A 24150-nucleotide genomic window follows, 5' to 3' on the forward strand; every position below is an offset into this window, starting at 1 on the left:
CATCCAACCATATGTTGTCTACAAGAAGCACACATGAGGCAGATAGACACACACAGGGTAAAGGTAATAGACTGAAGGAAAAACTAATGGGCATAAACTGAGAAAAAGGAGGCAGGATCCAGAATTTTGATATGTGAAAAAGTAAAAGTAAAAACAGATCTGATTAAAAGAGATAGGGAAGGTAATTACATCCTGCTAAAAGGAAGTATAGAAAATTAGGAAATAGTAGTACTCAACATGTATGTACCATATGGAATATAAATCAAATTTTTAAAGGAGAAAATATTAGAATTTAAGGGGGAAATAGAGAGAAAAACTATACTAGTAGGAAACCTGAACCTTCCTCTCTCATATGTAGATAAATCAAAACCAAAAAATAAATTAGAAAGAGATAAGAAATGTGAATATAATCTTAGAAAAATTAGAGTTAATAGATATATGTAGAAAAATAAATAGGACAAAATGGAATACACCTTCTCAGTAGAACATGATACATTCACAAAGACTGACCATGTACTAGAGCATAAAATATTGCAAACAAATGTAAAAGAGCAGAAATAATAAATGCAACATTTCAGATCAGATCATAATATAATAAAAATTACAATTAGTAAGGGATCTATGGGAAAGGAAAGATTTTAAGACAAAGCAAGTGATGGAGAATATTACAAAATGTAAAATCAATAATTTTGATTACATTAAATTAAAAATATTTTGTAAAAACAAAACCAATGAAGTCAAAATTAGAAGGGAAGCAACAAATTGGGAAAATAATCTTTACAACAAAAACCCCTGACAAAGGTTTAATTATTCAGATTTATAAGGGTATAAAAATAAAGCCATTCCCCAATTGATAAATGGACAAGGGACATGAATATACAATTTTCAGATTAAAGAAATCAAAACTATCAATAACCACATGAAAAAGTGTTCTAAATCTCTTATCATTATAGAAATGGAAATCAAAACATCTCTGAGATACTACCTCACACCTAGCAGATTGGCTAATATGACAGCAAGGGAAAATTTAAAAAAATTGTTGATGGGGATGTGGCAAAATTGGGACATTAATGTATTGCTGGTGGATTTGGGAATTGATCCAACTATTCTGGAAGGTAATTTGAAACTGCCCAAAGGGTTTCAAAAGACTGCCTGACTTTTCATCTAGCCATAGCACTGCTGGGTTTATACCTCAAAGAGATAATAAGGAAAAAGTCTTGTACAAAAATATTCATAGCCATGAACTGTTTGGAGGCAAAAATTTAGAAAATGTGGCAATGACCTTAGATTGAGGATTGGCCAAACAAATTACTGTATCTGTTGGTGATGGAATACTATTATGATAAAAGGAATAATGAACTGGAGGAATTCCATGTGAACTGGAACAACCTCCAGGAATTGATACAGAGTGAAAGAGCAGGACCAGGAGAACGTTATACACAGAGACAGATACACTGTGGCACAACCAAATGTAATAGACTTCTCTACTATCAGCAATGCAATGATCGAGGACAATTATGAATGACTTATGAAAAAGAACACTATCCACTTCCAGAGAAAGAAATGTGGGAGTAGAATCACCAAAAAAAAAACAAACACAACTGCTTGATCATGTGGTTTGATGGGGATACATGTGGTTGTAGACTCTAAATGATCACCCCAGTGAAAATATAAATAATATAGAAATATATCTTTATCAATGAGAGATATAAAACCCAGTGGAATTGCTCATTGGCTATGGGAGGGAGGGAAGTAGGAGGAGGGGAGGAAAAGAACATGAATCATTTCCCCATGGAAAAATATTCAAAATTAATTGATTAAATAAATAAACTCAAAAAAATTTTTTCACACAAATAAAGTAAGACCTAAACTGAAATAACATTAATTTCTCATGGGTAGGTTAAGCTAATATAATAAAAATGACAATCCTAACCTAAATTAATTAATCTATTCATGCCATACCAATCAAACTACCAAAAAACTATTTTATCAAACTAGAAAAATATTAACAAAATTCATCTGGAAAAATTAAATGTCAAGAATATCAAAGCAACTAATGAAAAAGGATGGTGACCTAGGAGTATCAGATCTTAAACTGTACTATAAAAAAAGTAATCATCAAAACAACCTGGTACTGGATAAGAAATATAAGGTGGGTCAGAGTAATAATGTAGGAGTAAATGACCTTAGCCATCTCATGTTTGATAAGCCCAAAGAGCCAAAGTTCCACAATATGCTGGCAATGTAAAACACATTTTAAAAAGATACAAAATAGAATAAAAGTAATAAACTAGAGCAGAATCTGCTATGCCTTAGTTAAATAAAAATAGCAGGATTCACAATTGTGATTTCAGGCAAAGCAAAAGTAAATATTGATTTAATTGAAAGAAATAAAAGAAATTATATCTTGATAAAAGACATCATAGGCAATGAAATGGTGTCAGTATTAAACATATATGCACCAAAGGGCAAATAAAAATAAAAAAAGAACTAAAAAAAGAACATGAAAAAAAATGAAAAAATTGAGGAAAATGTGAAGCATCTCATTCACAAAAGAGACGATTTAGAAAATCATTCAAGAAGAGACAATTTAAGAATAATTGGACTACCAGAAGACTAAGACCAAAGAAAAAGCCTGGACATAATACTAGAGGAAATTATCCAGGAAAACTGTCCCGAGATCCTAGAACAAGAGGGGAAAGTGGAGATTGAAAGAATCCACAGATCACCCCCTGTATTTAATCCCCAACTGACAACACCAAGAAATGTTATAGCCAAATTCAAAAACAATCAGATGAAAGAACAGATATTACAAGATGCCAAGAAGAAGCCATTCAGATACCATGGAAACACGGTAAGGATAACACAGGATCTGTCTGCATCCACACTGAAGGACCAAAAGGCATGGAATATGATATACCAGAAAGCAAGGGAACTAGGTCTACAGCCAAGAATAAAATACCCATCAAAACTGACTATATTCTTTTTTTTTGTTTTTTTTTTAAATATATTTTATTTGATCATTTCCAAGCATTATTCGTTAAAGACATAAATCATTTTCTTTTCCTCCCCCCACCCCCCATAGCCGACGCATAAGTCCACTGGGCATTAGATGTTTTCTTGATTTGAACCCATTGCTTTGTTGATAGTATTTGCAATAGAGTGTTCATTTAGAGTCTATCCTCTGTCATGTCCCCTCAACCTCTGTATTCAGGCAGTTGCTTTTTCTCCGTGTTTCCACTCCCATAGTTTATCCTTTGCTTATGAATGGTGTTTTTTTTCTCCTGGATCCCTGCAAGTTGTTCAGGGACATTACACCGCCACTAATGGAGAAGTCCATTACGTTCGATTATACCACAGTGTATTAGTCTCTGTGTACAATGTTCTCCTGGTTCTGCTCCTCTCGCTCTGCATCACTTCCTGGAGGTTGTTCCAGTCTCCATGGAACTTCTCCACTTTATTATTCCTTTTAGCACAATAGTATTCCATCACCAACATATACCACAGTTTGTTCAGCCATTCCCCAATTGATGGGCATCCCCTCGTTTTCCAGTTTTGGGCCACCACAAAGAGCGCAGCTATGAATATTTTTGTACAAGTCTTTGTGTCCATTATCTCTTTGGGGTACAGACCCAGCAGTGCTATGGCTGGGTCAAAGGGTAGATATTCTTTTGTCGCCCTTTGGGAATAGTTCCAAATTGCCCTCCAGAATGGTTGGATCAGTTCACAACTCCACCAGCAATGAACTAATGTCCCTACTTTGCCACATCCCCTCCAGCATTCATTACTTTCCTTTGCTGTTATGTTAGCCAATCTGCTAGCTGTGAGGTGATACCTCAGAGTTGTTTTTATTTGCATCTCTCTGATTATAAGAGATTTAGAACACTTCTTCATGTGCTTGTTAATAGTTTTGATTTCTTTATCTGAGAACTGCCTATCCATGTCCCTTGCCCATTTATCAATTGGAGAATGGCTTGATTTTTTGTACAATTGATTTAGCTCATTATAAATATGAGTGATTAAACCTTTGTCAGAGGTTTCTATGAAGATTTTTTCCCAATTTGTTGTTTCCCTTCTGATTTTAGTTACATTGGTTTTGTTTGTACAAAAGCTTTTTAGTTCGATGTAGTCAAAATTATTTATTTTACATTTTGTGATTCTTTCTATATCTTGCTTGGTTTTAAAGCCTTTCCCCTCCCAAAGGTCTGACATGTATACTATTCTGTGTTTACCCAATTTACTTATGGTTTCCTTCTTTATGTTTAAGTCACTCACCCATTTTGAATTTATCTTGGTGTAGGGTGTGAGGTGTTGATCTATTCCTAGTCTCTCCCACACTGTCTTCCAATTTTCACAGCAGTTTTTATCGAATAGTGGATTTTTGTCCCAAAAGCTGGGATCTTTGGGTTTATCGTATACTGTCTTGCTGAGGTCGCTTTCCCCCAGTCTATTCCACTGATCTTCCTTTCTGTTTCTTAGCTAGTACCAAATTGTTTTGATGACTGCTGCTTGGTAATACAGTTTTAGGTCAGGGACTGCAAGGCCCCCATCATATGTGTTTTTTTTCATTATTTCCCTGGATATCCTTGATCTTTTGTTCTTCCAAATGAACTTTGTTATGGTTTTTTCTAAATCAGTGAAGAAGTATTTTGGTAGTTCAATGGGAATGGCATTAAATAGATAAATAAGTTTGGGTAGGATGGTCATTTTTATTATATTGGCTTGTCCTATCCATGAGCAGTTAATGTTTTTCCATTTGTTCAAGTCTAGTTTTAGTTGTGTGGCGAGTGTTTTGTAGTTGTGTTCATATAGTTCCTGTGTTTGTCTTGGGAGGTAGATTCCTAGGTATTTTATTTTGTCTAAGGTGATTTTGAATGGGATTTCTCTTTCTAGTTCTTGCTGCTTAGCTGTGTTGGAGATATATAGAAAAGCTGATGATTTATGTGGGTTTATTTTGTATCCTGCAACTTTGCTAAAGTTGTTGATTATTTCAATTAGCTTTTTGGTTGAATCTCTAGGATTCTTTAAGTAGACCATCATGTCATCCGCAAAGAGTGATAACTTGGTCTCCTCCTTGCCTATTTTGATGCCTTCAATTCCTTTATCTTCTCTAATTGCTACTGCTAGTGTTTCTAGTACAATGTCAAAGAGTAGAGGTGATAATGGGCATCCTTGTTTCACTCCTGATCTTATTGGGAATGCATCTAGTTTATCCCCATTGCAGATGATATTAGCTGTTGGTTTTAGATATATACTGTTTATTATTTTTAGGAATGACCCTTCTATTCCTATGCTTTCTAGTGTTTTAATAGGAATGGGTGTTGTATTTTATCAAAGGCTTTTTCTGCATCTATTGAGATAATCATGTGGTTCTTGTTGGTTTGCTTGTTGATGTGGTCAATTATGTGGATGGTTTTCCTAATGTTGAACCAGCCCTGCATCCCTGGTATGAATCCTACTTGATCATGGTGAATGATCCTTCTGATCACTTGCTGGAGTCTTTTTGCTAGTATCCTATTTAAGATTTTTGCATCTATATTCATTAGGGAGATTGGCCTATAGTTTTCTTTCCCTGTTTTTGACCTGCCTGGTTTTGGAATCAGTACCATGTTTGTGTTGTAAAAGGAGTTTGGTAGAACTCCCTCTTTGCTTATTATGTCAAATAGTTTGTATAGTATTGGGATTAACTGTTCTCTGAATGTTTGATAGAATTCACAGGTGAATCCATCAGGCCCTGGGGATTTTTTCTTAGGAAGTTTTTTGATGGCTTGTTGGATTTCAATTTCTGATATGGGATTATTTAAGGATTCTATTTCCTCTTCTGTTAGTCTAGGCAGTTTGTATTTTTGTATATATTCATCCATTTCTCCTAAGTTGGTGTATTTATTGCCATATAATTGGGCAAAGTAATTTCTAATGATTGCCTTAATTTCATCTTCATCGGAGGTGCTGTCCCCCTTTTCATCTTTAATGCTGTGAATTTGCTTTTCTTCCTTCCTTTTTTTAATTAGATTGACCAGTACTTTGTCTATTTTGTTTGTTTTTTCAAAGTACTAGCTTCTTGTCTTATTTATTAAATCAATAGTTCTATCACTTTCGATTTTATTAATTTCTCCCTTAATTTTTAGGATTTCTAATTTGGTTTTCTGCTGGGGGTTTTTAATTTGATCGCTTTCGAGTTTTTTCAATTGCATTTCCAATTGATTGATCTCTGCTCTCCCTTTTTTGTTAATATAAGCATTCAGGGATATGAATTTACCTCTGATTACCGCTTTGGCTGCATCCCAAATTGTTTGAAAGGATGTTTCGCCATTGTCATTTTCCTCGATGAAATTATTAATTGTTTCTATGATTTCTTCTTTAACTAAACGGTTTTGGAGTATCATATTGTTTAATTTCCAATTGGTTTTAGATTTGGTTTTCCATGTACCATTACTAATCATTATTTTTATTGCCTTGTGATCTGAGAAGGCTGCATTCATTTTTTCTGCTTTTTTGCATTTGTGTGCTATGTTTCTGTGACCTAATGTATGGTCAATTTTTGTGAATGTGCCATGTGGTGCTGAGAAGAAGGTGTATTCCTTTTTATCCCTATTTATTTTTCTCCATATGTCTATTAATTCTAATTTTTCTAAGATTTCATTCACTTCTTTTACCTCTTTCTTATTTATTTTTTGATTTGATTTATCTAAATTTGATAATGGTTGGTTTAAGTCTCCCACTAGTATGGTTTTATTGTCTATTTCTTCCTTCAATTCTCCTAGTTTCTCCATTAGAAATTTGGGTGCTATATTATTTGGTGCATACATGTTGATTAATGATATTTCCTCGTTGTCTAGAGTCCCTTTTAACAAAATATAATTACCTTCCCTATCCCTTTTGATCAGGTCTATTTTTGCATTGGCTTCATCAGATATCATGATTACCACTCCTGCCTTCTTTCTATCAGTTGAGGCCCAGAAGGTCTTACTCCATCCTTTAATTCTGACCTTGTGGGTGTCAACCCGCCTCATGTGTGTTTCTTGAAGACAACATATGGTAGGGTTTTGGATTCTAATCCATTCTGCTATTCATCTACGTTTTATGGGTGAGATCATTCCATTCACGTTCAAAGTTATGATTGTCATTTGTGGACTCCCTGGCATTTTGATTGCCTTCCCTAATTCTAACCTTTTCTTCTTCGGCTCTACCTTTTAGTCCAGTGATTTACTTTGAATCAGTCCCCCTTGTCCCCTCCCTTGATGTTTCCCTTTTTAGTCCCTCTCTTTTTCTTCCCTCCCCTCCCCCCTCTCTTTCCCTCCCTTTTTGTTCTCCCTCTCCCCCTCCCCCCCTTGGTTTTCCCTTCTCCTTACCCTTGTTGGGTAAGATAGAATTCAAGATCCCAATGGATCTGGATGTTTTTCCCTCTCAGAGTTGATTTCCCTGAGATTGAGGTTTAAGTAGACCCCCCCCTCTCTTCCTCTCCTTCTTATAGGAGTTTTCTTCCCCTCCCCTTCCCATGTGAATCTTTGTGTGAGAACGATTATTCTATTTGGTCTTTCTTTACCCCCTATTTATACATTACATTTTCCCCACATATTAGTATACATAGATTGATATAAATGTAGTCCTTATAGAAGAGAGTTTGAGTAAAAGAAGAAGATAACATTTTCCCCCTTTCCTTAATATTTACCTTTTCAGGTATTCCATGCTCTTTGATTTTCGGTATCAAACTTTCCACAGAGCTCTGGTCTTTTCTTTGCAAAAAGTTGGAAGTCTTCTATTTTGTTGAATGCCCATACTTTCCCTTGGAAGTATATAGTCAGTTTTGCTGGGTAGCTGATTCTTGGTTGGAGACCCAGCTCTCTTGCCTTTCTGAAGATCATGTTCCATGCCTTACGATCATTCAGAGTAGAACTTGCAAGGTCTTGTGTGACCCTGATTGGCATTCCTTTATATCTAAATTGTCTTTTTCTGGCTTCCTGTAGGATTTTTTCTTTTGTTTGATAGCTTTGGAATTTGGCAATTACATTCCTGGGAGTTGTCTTTTGGGGGTTTAGTGTAGAAGGTGTTCTGTGAGCTCTATCAGTGGCTGTATTGCCCCCTTGTTCTAGAATCTCTGGGCAATTTTCTTTGATTATATCTTGTATCACCATGTCCAGTTTGGTGTTTATTTCTGGCTTTTCTGGGAGTCCAATTATTCTTAAATTATCCCTTCTCCCTCTATTTTCCAGATCTATCACCTTGTCGGTGAGATATTTTATGTTCTCTTCTAATTTCTTGGTGTTTTGGCTTTGCGTTATTAGTTCTTGCTTTAAAGCCTGGTTTTCTTTTACAGTTTGGTCAAACTTGTTTTGTAGATGCGTGAATTTCTTTTGCATTATTTCCAACTTTTCCTCCCAGAAGGCTTCCATCTTTTTGGTCATTTCTGATTCAAATTCTTCATGGGTTTGTGGAGAGTTTCCATTTCCTTTGGAAGATTTTGGAACATTTTCTTGTATATCTTCTTCTATCTGCTCTGTATTTTGTATTTTGGCTCCATAGAATGTGTTCAAAGTCGCCCCTTTCTTCTTATTTTTCTTGGTATTTTGGGGCTTCTGTGCTTCTGTGGAGTTTGCCATCTCTGAATGTGGAGGATTAGCTTTTCTTATCTCTGTCTGGTGATCAGAGTCTTTAGTCCTGGGCAAATTGTCGGTTCTATGAGCTTTCCCTGGGTTAAACTGAATATGCCTCACTGGAACTGGAATGGAAGGGTCGGACCACGTTGCTTTCCGGAAGTTGCCTTCAGAATTGCTGGCCGTGAGGCTGTTTCGTCGGCCTGCGGGGGAATGGGCTGCAGCTTCCCGAAGCTCCGAGGGCAGGGACTTTCACTGAGACTTGGATAGCAGTATCCAGCCTGTGAGGCTGTCTTGCTCCAGGCAGTGACTTTCACTGGGACTCGGATAGAAGGCACTGAGGGTTGTTGTTCCGAGGACCCTGCTCTCTGAGCCGGGCTGGGCTGCGGCTTCCCGGAGCCTTGGACTCTGCGTGCTCCTACCCCTGAGGTCCGAGTGATCTCGGGTTCTGGCTTTTGAGGGGAGCCGTACCTTTTGATCCAGGTCCAGGTCCAGGAGGAGGGTTCCCAGGGTCTGTGCTGTTGATCGTTTTGAATTTCGGCACCTTAGGAGCTTATAGTTTGAGATCGGTAGGGAAGGGTTTTCCTGAGATCTGAGCTTTAGCTTTCTCTAAGTCGCTATCTTAACCGGAAGTCAAAACTGACTATATTCTTACAGGGTAAAGTATGGTCATTTAACACAACAGAAGAGCTCCAAGCATTCATAAATAAAAGACCAGATCTGAACAGAAAATTTGAAGTCCAACCACAGAACTCAAGAGAATCATCAAAAGGTAATTAAAAGAGGGGAAAAAACAACAACAACAACAAAAATTGTTTAAGAGACTCAATAAGTTAAAATGATATGTATCCCTATAAGAAAAGAGGTCATTGGCAACTCTTAAAAACTGTTGCTATCACCTGAGCAGCTAGAAGAACTACATTCAGAGGGAAGCGTGACAAAATGTATAGGATGAAAGGACAAGACATGAATAGGGGTATATAGATATATGCATCCATCAATACATATACATGTGTATGTATATATATATGTATATATATATATATATATATATATATATATACATGACTAAAGCTAAAAAAGAAAAGAGGTTATGACTAAAAGAAATGGGAAAAGAAACAAATGGGGGTAAATTTATATGTCACAAAGAAGCTCATGGCAGGAGGGGGGAGAACATCGATACACTGGAAGGGTAAAGAGGTTGGAGATAGGAAATACTCAACTCTTACGTACTTTGAAACTGACCCAAAGAGGGAAGAACTATCCAACCCATTGGGGAAGAGAATAGATTTGTGACCTATAGGGGAGTAGAAGGGTAAAAAACAGACTGGAGGGGAGGGAAGCAGTACAAGAGAGGGAGAAGGTGGGGGGGAAATTTTAAAAAGACTACAGGGGAAAATAAGGGAGGGAATAAGAAGGGAGGGGGGTAGAAAGGGAAGTACAAGGGGGACTGATTTAAATTAAATCACTGGACTAAAAGGTAGAGCTGAAGAAGAAAGGTTAGAATTAGGGAAGGATATCAAAATGCCAAGGAGTCCACAAGTGACAGTCATAACTTTGAACGTGTTTCTCATTAAAACACACTATTTCAAAATTCTGCAAGAGGCAAGAAGTAATTCTAGATAACCCCAGATATTCCCAAATTGGACAATTTCCTCAAATGATCTAATATAGATATGGCCTTTATCTATCTATCTATCTATCTATCTATCTATCTATCTATCTATCTATCTATCTATCTATTTTTTATTTCCTTGACAGTTTATGCTTTAAAGGAAAGAGAAGAGAATGCTCTAGAATGATTTGAAGACTAGATAACTAGATGACTAGATGATGAAAATAATAATAATAATAATAATAAAAATAATGACTAGATGCCTCAAAATGTATCTCTTGTCCCTGGACTCTAGAATAACATGACTTGTTTAATAACACAAATATAAAGAAAAAGCAAATAAATCCAAATATTGTATAATTAAAATGACTGATTTTTATGCCAGAGTTTGGATAAGGAAATCTGGAAAGGTATGGGATGATGTTTGGGTTTTTCCCCTATTTTGATATTATTCATTTTTACAAAAGAGCAATATTTTAAAACCAAATCCCCAAATCATACATTCATATAAGCATGTGATAAGTCATATGTTTTTCTTCTGCATTTGTACTCCCATAGTTCTTTCCCTTGATGTGGATAGCATACTTTCTCATAAGTCCCTTGGGATTCTTTTAGATCACTGCATTGGATGCAGACTCATTTAGACATGTTCTTTTGAAGTAGTGTCAAACACTACCACATTCACTAGAATAAGATAAAAATCTATAGAGAAATATTTAACAAAATTTTACAAAGGAAAATGTAGATAAATGTGTTTGGGTTTCTAAGTCACTATGTGGCCTTTATAGATCTTTGAGTACATTTTTAGTGGACCTCACTTCTATTTGAGTTTGGCAGATTTGCTTTAGTGTATCAATATTTTTTTTTTCTTAAATGTGGTACTCAGAATAAAGAGAAAGACTTCAGATATGACCTCAGCATAACAGTATAGTAGGAGTATTATCTTTCTTGATCTGAACACTACAGACAACATTGGTGCTTCAAACGCTTTGGAGAGAACTTTTATGGGTAGCTGAGTTTCTCGGGAAGCTGAAATTTAATTCATTAGGTAACTCATTAATTCAGTCATCAATGATTTCCTGTATGTGTATAATTGCTCCACCAAACAGAGAATAAGCCATCCATTATATGAGTTATGCTTCTTCCCTCCCAAATTATTTTGTATTTAACTTCATTATATTTATATGTTTAAAATATTTATTTTCTTTATATTCATTCTACATAGACATCCTGATTGTCTATCCATTAGAATGTAAGATCCTTATGAGAAGGAATTCTTTCTTTGTATTTGTGCCACTAAAACCAAACACAGTTCTGGTCACAAAGTAATTGATTAAAAAGTATTTGTTTTCTAATTGTCATAGGAAGTTACCTTGGGCAGTGATTCATCACTCCACAGTCAACTTAATGATCAATCCCTGTGAACTGAACTAGACCAGTCCATAAATGACAGACATGGAAGAAACACACTGATAATGTCTAGTGATGGATGCATACCTATTATCCCTGCTTGTGGATCTCTTGTGATAGAGTTCTTAGTAAGACTAAGTTGAAGTCAGGTATCTATATTAAATTCATGATTAACACGTGTATTTACTAATTTTTTTGGTAGGGTACACCAGAGGAGGTGTACTTGATAGCTATTTGCAAAATTTGTCAGTCATTTTAGTACTAAGGAGAGACAGCAAGGTTCTATAATACTTTCTTTGTTTTTCCATTTGAATTAGTTTATTTAGTAAATTTAAAACATTATTCTTTGATTACAATAATCACATTTTTTCCCTCTCTCTCTTCCACCCACCCAGAGGAAACACTGTGGGAGTAAAAACACCAAAGAAAAACAACTGCTTGAATACATGGGTTGAAGGGATATGGTTGGGGATGTAGACTCTAAATGAACATCCTAGTGTAAACAACAACATGGAAATAGGTTCTGAACAAGGACACAAGTAATACCCAATGAAAGTGCTAGTTGGCTGTGGGAAGAGTGGGAGGAGGAGAGGGAGGGAAATAATATGATTATTGTAACCAAGGAATAATGTTCTAAATTGACTAAATAAACTTATTCAAATGAAAAAAATTAAAGGGTTTTTTGTTTTGTTTATTTTTCTTTTTTCCCTCTTTCTTAATTACCTTTTTATAATTCTCTTGAGTTCTGTGCTTGGGCATCAAATTTTCTGTCCAGGTCTGGTCTTTTCTTTCAAATGCTTGGAATTCTTATATTTTGTTAAATGACCATACTTTCCCCTGTAAGAATATAGTCATTTTTTTCTGGGTAATTGATTCTTGGTTGTAGACCTAGTTCCCTTGCCTCCAGAATATCATATTCCATACCTTTTGATCCTTAAGTGTAGATGCAGCCAGATCCTGTGTTATCTTCACTATGGTTCCATGTTATCTGAATTACTTCTTCTTGGCAGCTTTTAATATTTTTTACTTAGTCTGATCTTGAATTTAGCTATAACATTGCTGGGTGTTGTCAGTTGGGGATTATATATAGGAATTGATCTGTGGCTTATTTCCATCTCCACTTTTCCCTCCTGTTCTAGAATATTGGGGCAGTTTTCTTGGATAATTTCCTATAGAATGATGTCCAGGCTTTTTCTTTTGTCATAGTCTTCCGGTAGACCAATCATTCTGAAATTGTGTCTCCTGGAACAATTTTTGAAATCTTCTGTTTTGTAAATGATGTGCTTCATATTTTCCACATTTTTTTCATTCTTTTGATTTTGTTTCATAGTTTCCTACTACCTTGTGAATTTGCTTGTTTCTAGTTCATGTATTCTGGAGTTTAAAGACTGGATTTCATCTCTGGCTTTTTGGTCATTCTTCTCCTTCTGGTCTGATTTTCTTTCGAGGTCATCTTTCATTTTCTTTGCAACTTTTTCAAGCTAGTTAATTTTGGCTTTCAAGACATTATTTTCTTGTTCTAGTTCAAGTGCCTCTGTTTCCAGGTGACTTAGCTTGCTTTTCAAGTTCTTTTCCCAGTTTTTTTTTTCATCCTCACTTAATTGTGTTTTGAATTGTATTTTGAGTTCTTCCAGAGCCTGTATCCAACTTGCTGGGGTTTCTGTTTTTTGTTTGTTTGTTTGGTATTCCCTCATCCTTCTCTGTTCCATTTGCTCTTTGTTCATTGCCTGTATAGAAACTGTTGATTGTAATTTCTTTCATCTTTTTCTATTGTTTGCTCATATTTACCCCTTCTTTACTCTCTACAGTTGCCTGCACTCTTGATCCTCTCCTATTTTTGTGGTTTGGGGATTTTCTGTCAATCTTCACCCTTGGAGTTTTGTCAGCAAATCTCTCAGTGCAGTATGTTGGGGAGGGGTGTTGGAACTTGAGATTCCCTGCCCTCTGAAAGCTTTGATGGGATTAAGTCTAGGTGGGTTGAGCTGGATGTGTTCTGAGGCCAAAATCTTGGGAAGGTGGTGGCAATATGGAGTGTCTCTGCTGCTTCAACTAGGCTGCCCACTCTGTGCTCTGAGCTTCTCTAACTGCTTCCCCACCACCTGTATTCAATGCTCTGAGCCTGGCACAGCTTTGCCCTCAAGGTACTCCATCCAGACCAGCACCTTTGCCCACCTACATGTTCCGGCTGCCATTGGAGATGTAATGCTCTGGGTTGCCAAGACCTTCCTTCTTCCTTCCTCTTAAACCCGAGTGTTCTCAAATTCCAGCTTTTGGGAGTATACCTTTTAAGTTGAGTCAAGCAGGAGGAGGGTTCCTTTGCTCTGTCTTGTTGTTAGGTTTGATTTTCAGTCCCCCAGGAGCATTTAGTTTGTAATCGGTAAGGAAGGGTTTTCAGAAGTCTGAACTTTCTCTGCCTCTATGCCACCATTTTGACTCTGCCCTGTTGTTGTTTGTTTTTAAAGAAAGAGACACATTTTTATTTATTTTTATTTTTTTAGGAAAAGTGACTGACATATTTTTATTAAATATTTGCTAAAATATATCCATTAAAATAATAATTCCAATATTTTGTACCATCTTTACATTACTGATATAAAACCAACACATTTGTGGAGAATGTATTAAGTGTATTTTATGAAAGATTTTCCCTAATAATTTATTTTTTATGTATCAGTAAGCATTTATTAGTTATAATGATATAGGGACAATTTTTTTGGTAATTTTTTTGAAAATTTAATTTAATTAGTAAATTTAGATCATTATTCCTTGGTCACAAGAATTATGTTTTTTCTCTTACCTCCCCCAACCCTTCCCATAGCTGATGAGCAATTACACTTGGTTTTACATGTGTCCTTGATCAGAACTCATTTCCATGTTGTTGATGTTTGCACTAGGATGATCATTTAGAGTCAACAACCCAAATTATATCCCCCTCAAATTATGTAATCAAGCAGTTGTTTTTCTTCAGTGTTTCAACTCCCACAGTTTTTCCTTTGAATGTGGATAGTGTTCACTCTTGTAGATCCCTCCAAGTTGTTCAGGATCACTGCATTGCCACTAATGGAGAAGTCCATTACATTTTATTGTGCCACAGTGTATCAGTATCTGTGTACAATGTTCTCCTGGTTCTGTTCCTCTCACTCTGCATCATTTCCTGGAGGTCATCCCACATTACATGGAATTCCTCAAGTTCATTGTTCCTTTGAGCAAAATAGTATTCCATCACCAACATATACCAGAATTTGTTCAGCCATTACTCAATTGGAGGGCATCGGGCAAAATAGTTTGTAATGATTGCTTTAATTTCCTCTTCATTAGAGGTGAGGTCTCCCTTTTCATCTATAATACTGTTAATTTGGTTTTCTTCTTTCCTTTATTTTTCATTAGATTGACTAGTACTTTGTCTATTTTGTTTGTTTTTCCCAAATACCAGCTTCTAGTCTCATTTTTTGTTCCACAGTTCTTTCACTTTTGATTTTATTAATTTCTCCCTTAGTTTGTAGGATCTCTAATTTAGTTTTCATCTGTGGATTTTTAATTTGTTCTTTTTCAAGTTTTTTAATTTGCATGTCCAATTCATTGACCCTCCCTAATTTGTTAATATATGAACTCACGGATATAAATTTCCCCCTGAGTACTGCTTTGGCTACATCCCATAGATTCTGAAAGGATGTCTCATCATTGTCATTTTCTTTAATACAATTATTGTTTCTATGATGTGTACTTTAACTGATCGATTTTGTAGAATAATATCATTTAATTTCCAATTAACTTTTATTTGACTCTCCATGTACCCTTACTGATTATTATTTTTATTATATTATGATCTGAAAAGGTTGCATTTATTATTTCTGCTTTTCTGCATTTTTGTCATGTCTTTATGCTCTAGTCCATGGTCAGTCTTTATGAATGTATCATGTGCTACTGAAAAGAAGGTGTATTCCTTTTTGTCCTTATTTACTTTTCTCCATATATCTATTAACTCTAAATTTTTAAAAGATTTCATTCACATCTTTTACCTCTTTCTTATTTATTTCTTGATTTGATTTATCTAGATTTCAGTGATAAGTCCAGGTATCTCACTAGTATAGCTTTACTATTCTTTTCCTCCTTCAACTCCACTAGTTTCTCTTTTAGAATTTTGATTGCTATACATTTGGTGCATGCATGTTGATTACTTATATTTCCTCATTGTCTATACTACCTTTTGTCAGCATGTATTTACCTTCCCTATCCCTTTTAATCAGATGTATTTTTACTTTGGCTTTCTCAGATATCATGATTTTTACACCTGCCTTCTTTCTCTCAGTTGAGGCCCAATAGATTTTGCTCTAACCTTTAATTCTAACCTTGTGAGTGTCTACCTGCCTCAGGTGTATTTCTTGTAGACAACATATGGTAGGATTTTGGTTTCAAATCCACTCTGCTATTTGTTTTCATTTTATGGGTAAGTTCATTCCATTAACATTCAGAGTTATGATTGCCACTTGTGTATTCCCCAGCATTTTGATATCTTCTCCTAGTTCTGTCCTTTCTTCTTTTGCTATATCCTTTAAACCAGTCGTTTGCTTTTAATCAGTCCCCCTAATCCCCAGACTTAATATGCTTCCCTTTCTGCCCCCTCCCTTTTTGTTCCCTTCTTAATTTTTTAGGTTCTGTTAAGTTCCCTCCCCACTGTCTTTCCCTCCCTTTTTTTTACCCTTTGCCCCTTCCCCCCTTAGTTTTCACTTCACACTTTCCCTGTAGGATGATAGAATTCAATACCCCAATGGATATAGATGCTCTTCCCTCTCAAAATTGATTTCACTGAGAGTAAGGTTTTAATGTTACCTATTAGCACTCCCTTCCTCTCCTTCTTATAATAGTATTCCTCACCATCCATTCCCTTCTGTCTCTTTCTGTGAGGAAGATTATCTTATTTATCTTATTTCTTCAAGTTTCTCTTGGTGCCATCTTCAATTACCCCCTCCATTTTTCTTTTTTTTTTTGTGTATCATCTTATACCACTTATTACTCCAATCTTTTCTTGTGGCTGATTCTTCTATTCACTATAATAGTAAATATAATTTTTGAGAGTTACAAATAACATTTTCCCCATATATTAATGTAAAGAATTTGATCTTATTGAAATCCATAAAAAAGAAAGTTTAAATGAAAACCATTTTCTCCCTTTCCCCTTTCTTATTTACCTTTTCATGTTTTTCTTGATTTTTTTTTTGGCTTGGATATCAAGCTGGCCACTTAGTTCTGTTCTTTTCTTTACAAATACTATTTTGTTTAATTCCCATAATTTCTACTGGAACTATATAGTCAATTTCAATGGGTAGGTGATCCTTGCTTGAAGACCCAATTCTATTGCCTTTCTGAATATCATATTCCAAGCCTTATGGTCTGTTAGTATGTAAGCTGCCAGATCTTGTGTAATCCTGATTTGTGCTCCTCAATATCTGAATGGTCTCTTTTTGGCTTCGTGCAAAATTTTCTTAGCCTTGAAGCTCTGGAATTTGGTAATTACATTCCTTGGAGTTGTCTTTTGAAGATTTAATGTAGAGGGAGTTTTATGAACTCTTTCAATGTCTATTTTTGTCCCCTTGTTCAAGAGTATCAGGGCATTTTTCTTGGATAATTTCTTGCAGTATGATGTCAAGATTTCTGTTTATTTCTGGCTTTTCAGGTAGATCAATGATTCTCAAATTATCTCTTCATGATTGGTTTTCAGTTTTTTTTTTTACTTTTCTTTATTAATTCTTGCTGTTTTGCAAAATTATTGGCTTCCAACTGTCTAATTCTCATCTTTAAATACTGGTTTTCATTTTGTTAGTTTGGTCTAATCTTCTTTTCATGGCTTCTTGTCCTTTAAACTGTTATTTTATTTTTGAACTATTTTCCACTTTTCTCATCAGAAGGCTGCCATCTTTTTGATAAGCTCCAATTTAAATTCTTTAATAGGTTGTGGCCAATTTCCATTTTTTGGAAGATTTTGGTGTGTTTTTTTGGTATTTCTTCTGCTATTTTCTCTGTAATTTGGATTTTTTCTTTGCAAAATTATCCAGGGTCAACCCCTTCTTCTTGTTTTTCTTGGTGTTGGGAAGTTGTTACTGGCTACTGTTAGCCATCACTATGGTGGTTTTTCCTTCACTTTCCAGTCAGAAATCTGAGTGAGGAAAGCAGGCTCTCTGTGTATGGAGCTAAGGAGCAAGAATTTTGCCTGAGGCCAACTCTCAAGTTTCTGCAACTTCTACTGTTTGCTGCCCTCCTCTGTGCTATCTCCTCACAGACATTGAGGTCTTTGTTCTTCAGCCTAGTGGGCTTTCAGGTCTAGCTGCTCTCAGGGGTAGGTCTTTGGTGTTCTTAATCAGCTGCCAAGGACCTAGAGGTGCCCCTCACTAGCTCTAGAGATGCCCCTCACTCACTCATTGATTCTAGTTCATGCTGGCTCTGACTCTAGCTCCATAGGTGGGGTGGGCAAAGGTAAATCAGCTCACATTTTGGTGGAAACTTTTTCACCCCCTTATAGTGTGGAAATGCCCATATTCCACATACCTTCAATGCTGAGCCTGACTTTACAGTCCCTTCATTCCTATGAATTTGTGGGGTTTCTTTTGGTTTTTTTGTTTTGTCTTTTGAGGTATTCTATATCAGTAGGTGCTGAAGAGAGGAAGAGTCCTGCATCTAGACTGCCTCCATGTTTTTACTGTCCATCTTTTGGCATAGAGATAAAGTCAATTTGTAGGTGCTCAAATGGTGTGTAAGCAAGAGGACATCCAGCAAAGGCTTTTCCTTGAAAGGCATGTTGATTAAAGGCCTGGAAGGTAGGACTAGCTGTACCTACTTTGGAGGCAATTGTAGTTATTCCAGTGCTATCCATACTCTTTTAACAGCATCTACAATTCATTGGGTACCAAAATGACCATGTTTATGAATAGAGTAACAAATCTGGTTATATAAAGCTCTAGGGAGTAAGGGTTTGCCATCTGATGATAACCATACTCCATTTATGTGTTTTGCTTTATATTTCTTCTTCCATTTTTCCACTTCCTTGTCATTATAAGAAAGGGATAGATCCAAATCACCAGAAATTGTTTGTGGCATAATTAATTCAGCACCTTCTAAGACTGCTAGTTTTTCTGCAATATGATATCTGCTTGGTTATTTCCCATGGAGACAGGGTCAGTGCCACCTGTATGTGCAGAGCAGTGAAAGACAGCTATAGCTTTGGGGACCTGGATGGCAGAAAGAAGTTCAGTAATAAGGTTTGCATTGTCAATACATTTTCCAGATGATGTTAAGAATACCCTCTGATGGGAGCAGGTGGGCAGGCGGGAGGACGAGTGAGCAAGGCCCACGCCCCCTCATGCCTCCCGCAGCCAGCCTCCTGCTGCCGGGGGTCAGCGGAGGGCTGTGCCAGGTGCCTGCCGCCTCCTCCCATGCTAGACTGACCCCGGGGCCACCGGCCTTCCTGGCCGACTGGCTGGCCTGCCTGCCTGCCTTCCACCTGGCAGCTCCGGGAGTTGAAAGAGCCGCAATGTGGAGCTTCGAACAGTAGAAGGAAAGTAGGTTGCACCCACTGAAAATGCCTCTAAGGGACAACTGCTGTCAGACTGACCACCATCATCATGGATGCTGTGAACCAGTATATATTCTGGAACCTGGAGATCCTCCTTTGTTACAGCAGCCATTGCAGACTTCCAAATCTGGCATTCAACAAAGTATTGAATGCTTTCGATCAGGAACTAAACAACTAAAACACATTTTATTAAGAGATGTGGACACAATTTTTGAGTGTAAATTATGTCGCCGTCTCTTCAGAGGATTACCAAATTTAATTACTCATAAAAAATTCTACTGCCCTCCAAGTCTCCAGATGGATGACAACCTTCCTAATGTAAATGATAAACAAAGCCAAGCCATAAATGATCTCCTAGAAGCCATTTATCCAAGCATGGACAAATGAGAATATATTATTAGGCTAGAACCCATAGAAACTAATCAGAATGCAGTGTTTCAGTGTATTTCAAGGACTAATAACCCAGCTGAGGTCACTGAGTCAAGTAATTCTCCTGATCAAACTCAAGTTCAGATGCAAGAATCTAACACTGAAACAGTCCAAAACAACTCCAGTTCCAGATGCAGAAGTAGAAATTGTAGAACCCCCGCCTACAGAAACAGTTGCAAATGAAGCAACACCAGCTTCTGATGAGCAGCCTCAGGAATCACACACTGACTTGGAAACTTCTGATAATTCTGATTTTGGCCACCAGTTGATTTGTTGTCTTTGTAGAAAAGAATTCAACTCCAGACGTGGTATTCTCTGGCACATTAGGAAAGTACACAAAAAAAAGATGGAAGAACTAAAGAAGTACATTGAAACACGAAAGAATCCAAACCAGTCTTCTACTAAAGGATGCAATAAGAATGTTCTAGTAACATTGAGTAGAAGTTGTCCAGTATGTTAAAAATCTTTTGCTACAAAAGCGAATGTAAGGAGGCATTTTGATGAAGTTCATAGAGGACTGAGGAGGGATTCAATTACTCCTGATATAGCTACAAAGCCTGGGCAGCCTTTGTTCCTGGATACTGTTTCTTCTAAAAAATCTTTTAAGACGTGGAAACAAAAGTCTTCTTCAAAAGCTGAATACAATTTAACTGCATGCAAATGCCTTCTTTGCAAGAGGAAATATAGTTCACAAATAATGCTTAAAAGACATATGCAAATTGTTCACAAGATAACTCTTTCTGGAACAAACTCTAAAAGAGAGAAAGGCCCTAATAATACTGCCAACAGCACAGAAATAAAAGTAAAAGTTGAACCATCAGACTCTGTAGAATCTTCACCCTCTTCTATTACCCATTCTACACAGAATGAATTAAAGGGAACAAATCATTCAAATGAGAAAAAGAACACACTGGCAGCACAGAAAAATAAAGTTAAGCAAGACTTGGACAACCCTAAATCAACAAGTCCTTCTGCTGCAGGTGGCCAGCAAAAAACCAGGAAACCAAAACTTTCAGCTGGCTTTGACTTCAAGCAGCTTTACTGTAATCTTTGTAAAGGCCAATTTACTTCCAAGCAGAACTTGACTAAACACATTGAGTTGCACACAGATGGAAATAACATTTATGTTAAATTCTATAAGTGTCCACTTTGCACTTATGAAACGCATCGGAAACATGATGTGATAAGGCACATAACTGTGGTTCACAAAAAATCATCACGTTATCTTGGGAAAATCACAGCCAGTTTAGAGATCAGAGCTATAAAAAAGCCCATTGATTTTGTTCTAAATAAAGTGGCAAAAAGAGGCCCTCCAAGGGATGAAGCGAAGCAGAATGATTCAAAACATGATAGAACTTCTAATTCTCCCAACAAAAAGTATGAAGTAGCTGATGTTGGCATTGAAGTAAAAGTTACAAAAACTTTTCTCTTCACAGATGCAATAAGTGTGGAAAGGCATTTGCAAAAAAGATTTACCTTGAACATTATAAGAAAACTCACAAGGCAAATGCTTCTAATTCACCTGAAGGAAATAAAACCAAAGGCCGAAGTACAAGATCTAAGGCTCTTGTCTGATAACTTCAAGTGATGTATGGAAAGGTTTGGAGTTCATTTGTGTGGAAAGACTTTAAATTGATGTTAGAACCACTAACGTCTTCAAATGGTACTATAAGGATAAAAAGAAAAATATTTTCATAAATATTCAACTGTTACTGCTGTTTTTTAACTAAATTAATAACCATCAGACAACATGTTTCTAAGGCCATTGCTTCTTCCAACACTTTAAGTAGCTGTGAAGTTAACCTTATTCTACCTACATCATAGTTTGTCTTATCTTTGTATTTGTCTACAGTTTCATCTTACTATATTTAAAAACAAAAAAAAATGCAATATTTGTTTTTTCCTTAAAGACAAGAAGCTTTAGGCAGTAAACAACCTGAGGGAAATATCTCTGCTGGTGGTGTTATTTGACAAAGAAGTTCTATCATAGTTTCATTTTGTTTGGCAAGATTTTCATCCAGGTTATGTGCATGATTTCAGATTTTTCTCCAGTGAATGTATACTAAGAACAAACTAGTCTATTAAACACAGAGGAACTTAAGTCTGATGAATATTAGTACTTGTCCTCACATCAGTTCATCTCCAACTGATTTTCTAGTGTAATGAAAGTTTTATTGTACTAAAGATAGTATAGAGAAAGTTCTAGTTCATTTTCATGCATGGTTTGTAGCAACACCTTTAATTTGTAAACATCTGAGGTTTTTATGAAAATCAAACATTTCCCTATTTTTTTCTTTAAATTTTATACACAAGCACTTTAATGATAGATACAACTTAATTTTTCAGTTTCTATTTTTTTAAATGGGCAACACATTTACTAATGTTAATATGAAGGTAGTAAATATCTTACTGATATTTTATATTTACAGACAATCCATGCACAACCACTTCTTAAGATGCAAGTTTTATTTCTTTAAATATTGCTATTTATTGCTATTTGTTACTAAATATTGTTATAGGGAGGAAGAAAGGACAAACCAAGGAAACTTTTTTCTCTCAAGAAAATTTCAAGCGACCACATTAGATAACATTTGATTTTTGCTATGAAATTTGCAAAATAATGAATTCTTTTCCAATTTGTAATCAAGATTTTAGGGGGAAAAAGGCAGACCTATCATTACAAATTTCTTGGTAGGTTTCTGTGTACCAACATTTTGTACTTTTTAGGAAATAACATTTTGTTTTTAGAAATTTGTGTCAAAATTATCCTAATTTCAAAAGGTTCAAGAGAAAATATACCATGTTTTTATCATAGGTTCACACCTATAATTAGGAGGGACCCTGTTTCCATTTACTTTTTGTATAAAATCTAAAAATGTTGAAGATCACAATGAGAATAAAATGCTTCTTTAGATAGAAAAACATTTAGCCTTCCTAGTGCTTTGCGCTAAAATATACTGTGAAAGGAAACTAGAAAGACTGTAACTGTTGCTAGAAATGTTCTATATTGAATGTACATTCTTTTGTTTGGACAAATGTACTGTATGTGATGGAAATAAGCCAGAGTCGAAGTAAAAAAAAAGAATACCCTCTGATGCCATAGCATGCCAACAGTATGATATATGCCAAAGGCATAGCAGGAGTCTGTGTAAATTGTGACTCTTTTATCCTTTGCAATAATACAGGCCTGTTTCAAAGCTGTGAGTTCTGCTCCCTGTGTGGTTACATTTGAGGGCAAGGAAGCTGACCACAGAGTATCAAATTCAGTAACTACTGAAGCTCCTTTATAATGCACACCATCCCTCAAAAATGAATAAATATCTGTAAATAATATTAAATCTGAATCATCCAAAGGGGTGTCCAGTAAATCATTATGAGGTTTATCAACAGTGGACATTAAAGACATACAATTGTGTAAAGGTTCTCCGGAAATTGGCAAATCCAGGAGCAAGGTTGCAGGACTAAGAACTCCACAGCATTTTAGTGTGATATATTCATTATTTAATAGGGTTATCTCATACCTAGTAATCTATTGGTCAGTAAATACCTGTGTCCTATGTCTTAATAACAATGCCTTGACCTTGTGTGGGCACATTATTGTCAGAGGGCATCTGTGGAGAAGAGAGAAATTATAAGGCATGGAGCAAGACAAGAAGCTGGAAATTGATCAGCTGTCAATCAAAGGAAGATTTGGAATATCACTGGGAAACAGTTGAAGGCAAGAGCCAACTGCTCACTGATTTTCTGGGCTTCCTGGATGATGGTGGTGACTTTGAAGAAAGAAGTTGGGTTTATCTCTGGGACTTGGGATAATCAAGTTGGAGGTGGCCTGGCTGATTTGAAGGCAGAAGAAGGACAATAGTTCATAATCTATCTCTTACTTGCTCTGATTCATGGTAGTTACTGAATTGCTATTTCTCTTGGTATCCTCCAACCTAAGACTCACTATAGATAATAGGGAAACCTCCAAACCTTTTACCTCCATCCTCCACCTTTTCCTGTTTTTCCCCAGTAAAACTTTCCTGGAGATAAAGAGTATTTCCTCTGAAACATCATAGCTCACCCTGAGTGACTTAGAAGGAAGCTGAAGAAGAAAGGGGGAGGGAAGCTGAACAGGCTGAAGAGGGAGGTTGGGAGAGACAAGGGAGGGAGAGGGAGGAAGGGAGGTGTAGAGAGAGGAGTGTAGGCAAAAGAAGATAACTACTTGATCTATTAGTTATCACTCACCTATAAGATATACCCCCTCCAATATTATCTATTACACATCCCAATACCAGATGGGCAGATTTGGTTACCAATAATGCTGTGGCAGCTACTCCTCTAAGGCATGGTGGTGCTCTGGAAGCTACAAGGTTGACTGAACCTGATTATGACAGCCCATTCCAGATCCTATTAACTACACCAACAGCCATGAAAATTGGAGAGAGAGACTCATAGATTCATTGTAGCCATGTAAAACAAGTACCTTCTATTGATGGTGAATAATTGATTGCACTGATTGTATTTGACTATTGATTGTTATTGGACTTCTTTAT

The 24150-nt window shown here is 36.2% G+C and overlaps 1 protein-coding gene across 1 annotated transcript; it reads left to right on the top strand.

Annotated features, from left to right (window-relative positions):
* The first annotated feature begins 19059 nt into the window (after positions 1 to 19059).
* On the top strand, positions 19060 to 21326 carry LOC100012073 (zinc finger protein 800-like). The gene is given in 3 exon segments (XM_056801003.1): positions 19060 to 19720; positions 19722 to 21027; positions 21030 to 21326. Coding segments are annotated over 3 exon segments (1995 nt in total). The 5' UTR covers positions 19060 to 19192; the 3' UTR covers positions 21191 to 21326.
* The last annotated feature ends 2824 nt before the right edge of the window (positions 21327 to 24150 follow it).

The sequence above is a fragment of the Monodelphis domestica genome, chromosome 5, assembly GCF_027887165.1.
Source record: "Monodelphis domestica isolate mMonDom1 chromosome 5, mMonDom1.pri, whole genome shotgun sequence".
In the NCBI taxonomy this organism is placed as follows: Eukaryota; Metazoa; Chordata; class Mammalia; order Didelphimorphia; family Didelphidae; genus Monodelphis; species Monodelphis domestica.